This window comes from Panicum virgatum, chromosome 5N (genome assembly GCF_016808335.1).
Source record: "Panicum virgatum strain AP13 chromosome 5N, P.virgatum_v5, whole genome shotgun sequence".
NCBI classification, from domain to species: domain Eukaryota; kingdom Viridiplantae; phylum Streptophyta; class Magnoliopsida; order Poales; family Poaceae; genus Panicum; species Panicum virgatum.
The window spans coordinates 36,886,616-36,898,982 of NC_053149.1; the positions used below are offsets into that span (position 1 = coordinate 36,886,616).

General features: G+C 42.6%; 1 protein-coding gene across 1 annotated transcript; it reads left to right on the plus strand.

Moving 5' to 3' along the window:
• The first annotated feature begins 5,290 nt into the window (after positions 1 to 5,290).
• LOC120675909 (bZIP transcription factor 44-like) lies at positions 5,291 to 6,883 on the plus strand. Its single transcript, XM_039957117.1, has one exon. It carries the CDS (start codon positions 6,151 to 6,153, stop codon positions 6,568 to 6,570), a length of 420 nt encoding a protein of 139 aa, XP_039813051.1. The 5' UTR covers positions 5,291 to 6,150; the 3' UTR covers positions 6,571 to 6,883.
• The last annotated feature ends 5,484 nt before the right edge of the window (positions 6,884 to 12,367 follow it).

Consider the following 12,367-nt stretch of genomic DNA (forward strand, 5'->3'; position numbering starts at 1 on the left):
ACAGATAAACCGCATTTCCTATGACTTCATATCAGAGACGTAAATTTGAAGGAGAAAAAAAAACATGTCTCCTATGAGGTTTACATAGTGCCAAATGCGAAAATTCAGTTGCGTTGTGTACGCACCGATTCACCACCCCAACATATATCAATTGGCTCTCATAGAAAATTGGGGATGTATATGGTGTATAAATCACCGCCAATCATAAAATACATCAAACCTCTTATAGGGGACTTATTCACTGCCCCGCACACTAATTGCATCTTCGATGAGGACAAATTCTTATAGGGGGAGATAATGCGTACCATACAGAAGGCTAGGAAATAAATTGGAATGCCAACAGTATCCAATTGTATGATCAACGTACTAAAGAAACTGAACATGAAGTATAGAAAATCATACATTTGCAAAGCATTGCAAATAATCTGCCAGATATATTTATTGACTACAAAGGTGTCACAAATTGACCTAAGAAACAATAGTTGAGGAATTTAGGGTGCCTTTGGTTGGGTTTCCAACCTGATTTTGCTTTTGCAAAAGCCAAAAGCCCAACCAAAGGGCTCAAAAGCCAAAGCTGCTTTTACCCAAAGCCAACTTTTGCCAAGTATAAATCTAGAAGCACTTTCCTCCCCTGCTTTTACTGACTTTTGGGCACAAAAATTACCCACCTGCCACTGATAGTACCGTTTCGTTTTTCTCCTTCTATTCCTCTCTCTTGCAACTCTCTGCTTCCTCACCTCTTTCTAGCCTCCAGAGCCCCGCCACCTCCGGCGGCTCTGCGCCTCCCCTCCAGCAGCCCCTCCACCTCCAGTCGACCTGCACCTCCCCTCCGGCGGCCCTCCACCTCCTAGCGCCACCACCTCCAGCGGCCCCTCCACCTACGGTTGCCGTGCGCCTCCCCTCCGGCGGCCCTCCACCTCCTAGCGCCGCCACCTCCGGCGGCCCTCCACTTTATAGCACCGCGGCACTATCTCCCGATTCGCCATGCCCCTCTCCAGGCCAATGGCGGCGGCGCCGCTCCCCCCCTCTCCCGACCAGCAGCCCCGAATTGCAATCCTCGGCGCGGCCATTCCCGGCGTGCAATCCGGCTATCCCTGCGCGGGCGTCCATCGGTGTTAGGCGCGGTGCGGCCATCCCGGCATGGGCGGCGCGGCACAACCATCCCCGTCGGGCGCGGGCGGCGCTGCTCGGCCAGCCCTGTCGGGTGCGGCGCGGGCGGCGCGGCGCAGCCAGACCCAGGGGCGGCGCGCCTAGGCCCAGTGCAAGTGAGAGAGGGGGAGATTGGTGAGAGGGAGGTAGAAGAAGAGCTGACGCGCGGGGTCCACCTGTCAAAGAGAGGGGAGATTGTTGAGCGGTCAGAAATGTGTATGATATGTGGGGTCTGCAAAGCAGTTTTTCAAAAGCCACAGCCAATTCACCAAACAGCCTTCTGCTTTTTCCACAGCTGCTTTTCCACAGCCCACAGCTCACAGCAGCTTTTTCAAAAGCCACAGCTCAACCAAACACACCCTTAACTGGCCTTTTTGAAAAATAAGTGATGAAATTGAACTTTGAATAAAATTTGGAGGACCATTTTGACTATTTTGCTCGAAAGCTTAATCTTCTAGTGTAGAGCACCTAAACTTGAATTTTTTTTTGTTGCTAAGAATCCATTTATACATGAGAAGCCTGAAGTGAAGAACACAAGACATAGAAACGCATCTATTGTTTGAGGTAAAAGTGGCTCTAGCACAAACTAAAGCAAAATAGATGAAGAAGAACACTTATTTAAAGAGTAGGTCAAAATATTGCAAGTTTGATAGCTAGTCTCCTTTCAAGTTAAGGGACCCAATCCTAATTTATATTGACAGGACATCGAAAAGACAAAAAAAAAAAAGACAATCGCGAACCCTTCCTTCCCACTGCTAAAAATTAAAATCGCCATCTCCCTAACTAAACTCCCCCAAACGCGCCAAGAACCCTAACTACCAAAAAAAGTTAATTTGGGCAATAAAAAAAAGGAAAAGAACATGTAGCATAACCTTCACTGGAGATTAAAAAAAAGTACGATTGAGTTGTGAAACCACCTGTCAAAAATGCTTTGCACGATGGGGATTTAATTTGGGCGATACAGGTGGATATAATTTGCCCGACAGATTCGAGAAGCGAAGGTGAAAATGTAATCATTTTATTAATTTCAGAATGTAATAATTTGGGCGATACAGGACGAATTTGGATGTGCGTGCTAGTAGTGCTTATCCAAATTGGTCCTGTATATGCCCACTAGCCCAAAGAAACAGATCAAAGAAAACAGCCTGGGCACGAATCTCACAGGAATCATCTCCACTTAAAACAAATTTTTTAATTTCTTCAAAAATTAAAAGATTTTCAAAATCCATTTAAAACGATTTTTGAATTTTCAAACGAAATTCAATATAAATAATCTCAGACTGTGGACATGTGTTTATTTAGGTTTTTGTTTTTTTTCAAAAAGCTGGCTTATTTAGTGCACTGCTAGTTCAAAATTAAGAAACGGCTATCTTACCAGCTGATTCAATTTTGAAGCAATGATACATGTGATGTATACACCACAAAACTGCCTCCTAAAGAAGCTAAAAATTCCCCTTCGCTCCTGCTTTTGGCTTCTACCGTTAGCTTCTAGAAATCACTTCTAGGAGCACATTTGTCTGTTTCACCTTTTGGATTTTGACACGTAGAAGCCAACAGAAACTCAAATACACAGGACCTGTCACGGTGCTTCTTAAATGGTACTTTGGCAACTTATTATTATTTGTTTTCGAGGAAATGGCAACTTATTATTTGTGTGATGAGGCAGGCTAAACATATAGTAGAGAGAGTTGTTCGGGCCAGCCCATCCATTTTTTTAAGCCAGCCCATCCAATTGAGCATTTTTTTCATTTTTATATTTAAAAAAAAACAAAATTTCAAAAATATATGCCGAATAGGAAAATTTTCAAAAATGGGTGCCTGTCGCCCATCCAGTGGGCGATAGGACCTAAATGTAAAAAAATACATTTAGGTCCTGGCGCTCAGGACACATTAAACAGTGAACTTGTAAAATAGATATAAAATCGTAGAAAAATAAAAAAAAATACTAACTCAACTGTTCTGTATTATATGAAACAAGATCTACAACTTTTATTACATAAAGTTTTTCATTTGATCAATGTATCTTGCTCTATTTTAAATACTAGTTTAATGCACTTTTATTTAAATCTCAAGATCCATCCTTTGGATGCATGTCATCTTTGGCCAGAGTGTTGCATATGGTGAGCATAGACTTGTACAAAATTGGTAGGCCCAGAAAACATTTCTAGAATAAGTTTTTAAATTAGATCTTGCAATATGTCTAGTTTAAATGAGTTATTTATCCATGCTGCTATACTGAGTATTAGAAGCCATAACTTTTACAGTACCATTATTTTATTTCCTAAGAGCTATAAAAAAAGTTTGGTAAATTTTAGATAAGCACTAGACCAAATGAATTATTTCAAATTTTTCTAGGTACAAGAACTATTTTTCTTGATTTAGATACATTGATCAAATGAAAAACTTTATGTAATAAAAGTTGTAGATATTATTTCATAGAATCCAGAACAGCTGAGTTTGTATTTTTCCGATTTTTCTACGATTTTATATCGATTTTACAAGTTCACTGTTTAATGCGCCCTGGGCGCCAGGACCTAAATGTAATTTTTTTACATTTAGGTCCTGTCGCCCATTGGATGGGCGACAAGCACCCTGTCGCCCATTAGGGGGGCGACAGACACCCATTTTTGAAAATTTCCCTATTCGACATATATTTTTGAAATTTTTTTTAATATAAAAATGAAAAAAAGGCTCCAATTGACGTCGCGAATGTAACTTGTCGGAGGTTATGTGATACATTTTGGTGTTAAGAGCAACTTCAACCGACTCTATAAACAGCTCTCTATCTTAAATTTAGAGGGCTAACCTAAAAAATGTACTTTAGCAGACCCTCTATTTGACCCGCTATTTTGGAGATGCCTCCAAATTTACCCCTCCACTTTTTATTTCTAAAGGTCTCTGGTAAGTACTCTATTATGTGTTAGAATTGAGTGCTATTGCTGTAGTTGAACTAAATTGGAAGGTCTCTAAAAATAGAGGTAGCCTTTATTTAGCATTTAGAGAGTCTAATTTAAAAACTGCTGCTGGAGAGATGCTCTAACTCCTTGTATAAGACTAACCTCTGACCGTTTATCAAATGTCTTGATGAGAGACCGGAGCCCCCCTCGATGAGGGACCTGGTGCCTTGGACTTGACCAGGTATATTGAACAAACAACAGTATAGTTTTCCACAAGGCAACAGGTCCATGGGTCGGCCCACCGCACGGTTTTTCATCCTATCTCAGGCACGAGGTCTGTCGGGCCGTGCATCGTGCCGTGGTTGTGGTTCAAGACATCAGCATGGTCCGGGCACGGCATGATTAGCCTCAACCCGGCCAGGCATGGTAGGCCGGCTTGAGCACGGGATCACGTAAGGCCCGGCAGTCTCGAACTTAATATATGTTCCTTTTTCAAAATTTGTGAATGTGGGAATACCTAGTGAATGTGTTTTTTTTGGAGGACAGAGGCTGCGATACACTTGGCCGGTGGCGTGCTCACTTCCAGCGAGCCGTTTCACCCGGGGCTCGAACCCGGCACCCCATGGTCTGGGGTTTGGCACTTAAGCCAACCGAGCTACGAGTGAATGTGTTATTTTTAAGTACCAAATTTTGAGCTGATGGAGTAGTTTGAAGGAAGCCAAGCCCACGGCCGGCACGGCCCGTGAAACCCGAATATGGTGTCGGAGCGGTAACGGACATAGGTCCGTCCCAGCACCAAACTGTACTCGGGCCTAGTCGTGCTGGGGCAAATCGTGACCGTGCCAGGTCGGACCAGGCTGCCGAATTGTCAAGTGCAATTGTGCGCAACACCAACACCATGAATTCATGACCCTTTAGCCCGGCTACAGCCTTCCTTAACCCTTGCGGACATTCATGTATGCTATGCAGCACGCCAGCACCCAAGCCCAAAGTCCCAAATAAACCCAACGGAATCCCTAGCAGACACCTAACCTGAGATTCCAACGCCCTCAGGCCTCAGCCTTCCTCCCTCTCGCTTTCGCGGGCTGCTTTTTTCTTTGCCTCCCTCGCCTTTCCTTTCCGCGTGGTCGCTTTCTCCTCCAGACCACCACCACCGCACACCTTTCGCTTAGATTCCCCCCACCCCACTTAACCCCAAAGCAAGCCAAGCTCGCCAAGGCTCCTCCTCCCCCCTCTCCCCGCCGGCTATAAATTGGACTCCCCTTCCAAACCCCAATTCCCTTTTCCCCTTCTCTCGACTCGCCTCTCTAAGTTTCCTTGCAGCGGCACGCTGTTCCGCTGCAGCTGTTGACCCCTGCCGGCTGCCGCCCTCACCTACCCACTACCCTGCTGCATCTTTGCTTCCAGACACCTGCACCTTTAGTTCCCTGTGCCTTGGAGATTCCGCTGCGAGAACCTTCTCGTCTGAGAGGCTGTAGCAAAGTGTGTGCTGCCAAAACTCTGCCGGAGTTCTTGGCCAGAAACATTGCTGATCAGGGCAAGACTCTGCCGGAATTTTGTTTACTAGAAACCTCGTAGCTGTTCAGGCTGTCACTCTGCCGAAATTTTTCACCAGAAACCTTGCTGGTTAGGGCGTTACTCTGCTGAAATTTACAGCTGCAGAACCCCTCTTGTACAGGCTGAGACTCTGCCAAAATTTTCAGCAGGGGTTTCTTGATTGATCAGGGCGAGACTCTGTCCGAATTCCTACTCGAATACCTTGTTTTCTCAAGGGGAAACTCTGCTGGATTTTTCTTTCGCCACAAGCTCTTCCTTCAGCTGTTCTTCTGACTTGTGTCCATGCTTGTGCCACGAACCTTTTTGATGCTGCTGCTCTTCTGCCCCCATCCCCGGTGTTTATGATAACATCCACCGTCCTCGTCCAGTCCTTCTCCGTCGTCTTCCTCTACTGGTTCTATGTCTTCTCATAATTAACCGACCGCACGTAGTAATTCTTTCTTGGAGATTCACGTTCTGATTTCTGCCAAGAACTGCTAGTAAAATCGAGCAAGAAAGTGATTATTAACCAGGTAATTTAATCGGTGAGACTAAGAAAGGAGAAAATATGGCATCTCCCAGCATGGTGTCCGCAGTGACCACGTCGCCGTCGGCCGGGTCCGAGCCCGAGGCGCCCTGCTGCGACCCGCAGCTGGCCGCGGTGACCGCGGAGAGGAAGCGCAAGCGCAAGGAGTCCAACCGGCTCTCCGCGCAGCGGTCGCGCGCGCGCAAACAGCAGCAGCTGGACAACCTGACGAAGCAGGTGACCGCGCTGCGCGCCCGGAACGGCGCCATGGCCGCGGCCGCCTACGACGTCGAGCGCCGGTGCGCCGCCGTGCAGGCCGAGAACGCGCTGCTGCAGGCCATGAACCTGGAGCTCGGCGAGCGCCTCCAGTCCCTGGCCGGGCTCATCCGGAGCATGGAGGACGCCACCATGTACCACCAGCCGCAGCTGCTCGACGCCAACATGTACAACTACTACTACTAGTGCCATGCCATCCGGTGGCGTCGTCTTCAGGTCATCGCCAGGGAAGTCAGCTGTAACTAGCTAGCTCTCGAGTTGTGTCCATGATCTATGAAACTAGCTGTGTGTGTATGTGTTGCTTTGTCCAGCCCTGTCGTGTTGTTGTTATTGGGTGGGCACTGGGGCAAGGGCAAAGTAGGGTTTTGTGGTGGTGTGTCACTACTTTATAGTGTGACAAGGACGGCAAAGAGCTAAGTATGTGGTTAAGTGGATGCCCTTGTGGAACAAGCAACTGCCTTATATATATCGTATGTATCATTTTGTCAGGTCATTCACACTTGTGCCTATTTTTCTCATTGATGGCGAGAAAAGAACTAATTCCGTGAAAAAGATGGCTGGCCACAAATTGAATGATTGATCATCGAGTCCTAGAGCATTTGCACCAAGATCTTAATAATTATATTGTAGCCTGTCTGATAGCTAGGTGGCTTCTAGAATCTCACATCTGTGTGGTCTGCTGGTACGACGACGACCACCTTATACATACTGATGATTTGTAATACTATAAAATTTGCAAATGAATTATGTTGTATTTTACAGCGAAAGATTTGATGATCATACTTATCAAGATTTTTTCTTCTAGAATAAATAAATGAGACCCGAAGCACAAAAATCAAAGAGATTATAGCTGAAAAGTACTTGTACTGATGACTAACATTTCATCTTGTAAGATTTTTCTTCATAATAGTCTGTGGCCTGCTTTAGCCATGGCATTTGGCCACTGTATGATGAGTTCCACCAAAGGTGCTAAAGTATGGCCATTCCCTATGGCTTCTAGGTACCACAAAAGAATCCTGGCCCACATGTTATTTCTGATATTATTACTTCATGGACTGACTAATGCAACAAGAGAATCTAAGACCACAAGAAAGCTATTGCAGCAGCAAGGAAGTGGTCTGCACGCGCGACAGCACGAGCGAAGAACTAGCAGCAGCTAAAGCTGTGGCTGTCTGGGTGATTCCTTTCTAAGCTTGGTGGGGCAGCGATGATATCTTTGGAAAGCGGCGAATCATTTGCAAACGGGGAGAGAGGAATTAGCTAGGGATGGACGTGATCAATGACGCTTTAGTTAAAGTGACGAAACAAAGGGTCCCGAAAACAAAAGCTTCGCTGCCGTCCTTCCATCCTTAGCTTTTAAGAATTCCACAAAAGGTGAACGGAGTGGCTGTGGCTGGTGTCCGGTTTGTGAGCTACTGAACTTGTTCTATGAAAATCTTTTGACCTCGACCTCGAGCAATCATGCGTAGTATAGTAGATTCATCTTCTATATCTACATCACAGACAAACCTGATTATTGTGAATGAAAATGAGCTTGTTGTTGAATAGTTTTTACATTATATATATCGTGATCGTATTTGGCGATATGCGTGTGACTGGGGACAAGCACACAACTTACTTTTTTGGTTTCTTTAAAAAAAGTGAGCTTATTTTGGTTTTAGTGGTGGCTTCATCTTCTTTGTACTAATAAGAACCAAGATATTAAAGTGAATAGAAAAAATGATATTGATGAGTTAGTTTGCGACAAGTGTGCGACTATGGACAAGCAATCAAGCATGCAAGTTAATTTTCATTTTCATAAAAAATGAACCTATTTTGGTCTTAGTTTTGAGCTTGGCAGCTTAGTTGGCGACAAGTGTATGACTAGGGACAGGCACAGAGATTACAATACGATTTGATTGTCTGTTAGTGAAAATTACACATGTGCTGCTCGAACATTGATGGCTGCCAGCTCAACTGAATACTAAAAACTCTGTTGGCCATATATTTTACATGTGTAAGTCCCAAGATGGAGGGGCCTATCCTTTATTTGCATTTATTTGCCAGCTCAACTGAATACTAAAAACTGAATACTAATTCTATGAAGTGATTCTGTGGAATAACCTAAGGAGCTGGAAGCTGGAACGATGTGTTTTTTCATGAAGTTAATCTTAGATAATCACTTTCAGCTAATGGATTACTTCTGTTAAAGAATCAAATCAGCTCCCATAGAGAATCAAAATCAAGTGGAGCTCTACCAAACTGGCCCTTCGATTTAGGTTGAAAAACCGAAAGAACCCTGAAAGATTCCCAGCGTATCCTGAAAACAATACTAATCAATTGAACATAGTGCTGGCAACATGGACCTATCACACAGCACATGAAAACAACAGCCACCGTAGGAATCTGTTTTTTTTAATAACATTCATCTTGCTAGCAACCGGCTTGATCTAGATGTTTACATTGATGAAGGTTCCGCAGTTGCAGCTCAATCAATTGAGAGGCCGCCATTATAATTTTCTAAAGCGTACAAAATTTGACCTGACTTGGGAAACGAAACACAATTTTCAAGATGTGACAGAATGATTTGATTGTAAGTTACATGGAAACTTTTGTGTGGCAATGCACAGTACAAAGAGTAAATTCAGTGGTACTTTAATTTTAAATTGGAAAAAGTACAATTTACTCCCTTCAAGTATGGTCAAAGACTGAATAACCCTAAACTATAACTTGGTTCAATTTAACATCTAAACTATACCATTTAGTTCATTTCACCCCTCCCAGCTAGATTTCTGACCTAGCCAAGAAATTGCCAAGGCACAAAATTTGGCATATAGTAAATTTAACTATATAGAACACAAGTTAAAAATATACTGCTTAACACAATATGTTTCCGAATATATGTAGTATGTTGTTCTCTCCGCGTTAGCATATCCCCTCAGTGCCTGTCGCCAATGAAATAGTAACTAGCAAGTATAGTGCCGCAATTAGTTACCATAAAACAAAAATTCATACACGTCAAAAGACACATTTATCTCTTTATTTTGACCATCATAACTTACTTGGTTCTCCAATTACTCTAAAGCACCAAAAGCTCATCATGAAACCATCGTTTCACTTTATGCACTGTTCTAGTTATAGTTTCATGAAACGAGCGTCCACCAGAATCAAATCAGTGCTGCTACATCTCCCATCTGACGGTCCATGCAACATTCAAAAATAGTGTCTGAAATATAGAAACTCAACATATGCAACATCGAAAACATGTTAAATATTTAATTATCCATCCATCAATGATCAGGAAAAAATTTACGGCAACATCTATTTCATGTTGCATTGAATATTCTAAATCTCTCGATGAAAATGCAACATTCGGATGAAACACTTGCAACATGCATGTGAAACGCGTGCAACATCCCAACATCCGGATTTACTTTTGCAAAATCCGCATGGAACACATGCAATATTGTTCTAAAATATTTTGAACACATGAAACATATGCTTGCAACATGCAACAAACCCTAGCAAAAGAGAAGAGAATGACGAGCCGGGGGAGCACACCACCAGGGTGGTCGTGCCGCCGGAATAGCTCGCACGGCCTCGTGCGTCACCACCCCAGAGCTACGACGGCCGCCTTGTGTGCTGCCGCTGCTTGGTCGCTCGCCAAGCCGAGTAGGTGCTCTCCTCCCTTCCGATAAGGCTCGCGAGCGGGTGAGTGCGTCCAACGCCTCGGATGACCGATCTATAGCATTGCCGACATCAAATCCATGACTAGGAGAAAACATTGATATGATGGACTAAATATGGAATAAAATTGATGATTTACGGAGTGTTGATTTTCCACTATCCTTATTTAAAATGTTTAAAAGACAGTAGTGAGTAAAAAATTATGTAGCGCCATCTTCCATATTTAGGAGAGTGGTTGTTTTGAAACAAGGGGTAAGGTTAAATAATTACTCAATGATGAACCCTTGACACAAGCACCTCTGGTAATTAAGTTTCAAGATGTGGATCCTAAATAGGTAAAATGTGGCAAGCGGATAAAATGACTACACCTTTTGGTATGACGTCTGGTAGAAATTTGCTATGATTGGCGACTCAGCAGAGGCACACTTGTATTACGACTGTAAATAAATAAAAGTTTATAGTACCTAAAACCTGATGTCAAAGTCCATTACATTTGTTCAGCTACTATGTAGGTGTGCTTTTATTGTTGTTCACATTCTTTTTCTCAATAAAAAAAAGAACTAAAGCTTGTTGTTGGCTGTTACGTACCAACAAAAGTAAGAAGGGTAATTAACAATATAGCAACCCAATATGAACACAGGATGATAATATTTGCTGAAATCCAAGGTTCGTATTTCCCTTTTTACTCAAACCCATGGCAAGGCACAATCGCTTTATTTGTTGGGGCCAAGGTTCAAAACCCACAAACTAGGTGTGGTGGAATAATTTTTTTATAACAAAATTTATTTCATTTCGGCATCTCAAATCACATAAATTTAGTTTTAAAGCCAGAGGTTAATTGATATCAGTAGATAGTGTGGCATTATTTAATTGTACACTTCAACAGAATGTTCACCAAAAGCAGGAATGGCGTGGGAGAAACAGTAGTGCCTGATAAAGTTTAGCACATACAATGCCCTAAGAAAAGTCCAGCACATACGTACAATGGTGATCGACGAAGTTCCTACAGCATCAAGATAAAAGAATATCCCAAGCATAGGGAATATGCTGGGATTATGTGGTTACTGTCACATTTTTTTAGGGCTAGAGCTGATGATGTACCCAACGATCTTTACCATGATAGGACAGACAAGAGGTGCGCAGTTAGTTTTTACTAGTGGATTATGATCTGTGTTACACGGCAAAATGAAACCGATCTTACTCCAAGAAAATGATGAGATCAGAATCCATTACACCCACTAAGTGGTCATGCCTCCTATTATGTGCCACAAATTATTAACCTTATATATCTCAGAGCAAAAGTATAGTGAAGGTGTTCCCATATTAAAATAAGGAGGCCACCTTTTCTGTCCATCAGTTTTCCCAAATAAATTTCAGCACTCCTTGGGGTCGGACATCCTATCAGATTTTTTTGGTCGATCGGATAGTATGTTGCAACATTGGTAAATAACAGTTGCAATATCAAAAATAATGCTTGGAACGTCAAAAAAACAAGTATACAGATAACTCTAACATCTGATTCGAGGATGGAAAATTACCACTGCAACATTAACATCCTATTTCATGCAACATCCATTGCAGAACATAAAGAAAAAATAATTGCAACATCACTGCCTGCTCTTGCAACAAGTGTCGAGGCTTAGATGATGAATAGACATCGGATGTTTAAGCCATAGCATTACCCAATAACTTTCCTTGAACTACCTACAAAAGGCAATGGAAGCTTCTTCCTAACAACATTTTCGAGAGGGTACAACCGGAATGTGAATGTCCCACATACACATGATAAAGTAGATATTTACTAAAAACAAAAACGTAAGCACATTTGGATATCTATATGGTGTGCAATAATATGACAATCACACTTTGACTAACAACATCTATAAGATGTTTAAAATCTTAAATGAAGAAGAGATTTAGGAAATATTCTTTCATAATGAATCTGTGATTCTAATTACTCTTGCAATGGCAATCAATATATAAGTGCTTAGATATTGACAATCAAAGGTAAATTATCTTACGTTAGGACAAACCTAGATGACTGTATCTATAATTGAATAAAGTATTGGACACCTATTGGAGGAAGACCTTAAAACCGTTGGGGGCAACAAACACAAGTGATATGGGCATGACAAACATAGATACAACCATTCAAGAAGAACGTATCATGTCCATATCAACAATTCCCGAGCATATGTGTATTAGGTACCTATATCCTAGAAAGCCAAAAGCTATCTTGGGAATAACAAGCAACGAACAGCCATCAAACTTACATGTATAGAAACTGTTGGCTTGTAACGCGCAAGCTCAACCACTG

What these genes read in the sequence shown, in the direction of transcription:
- LOC120675909 (XM_039957117.1), top strand. Translation starts at nt 6,151, where the DNA reads ATGGCATCTCCCAGCATGGTGTCCGCAGTGACCACGTCGCCGTCGGCC.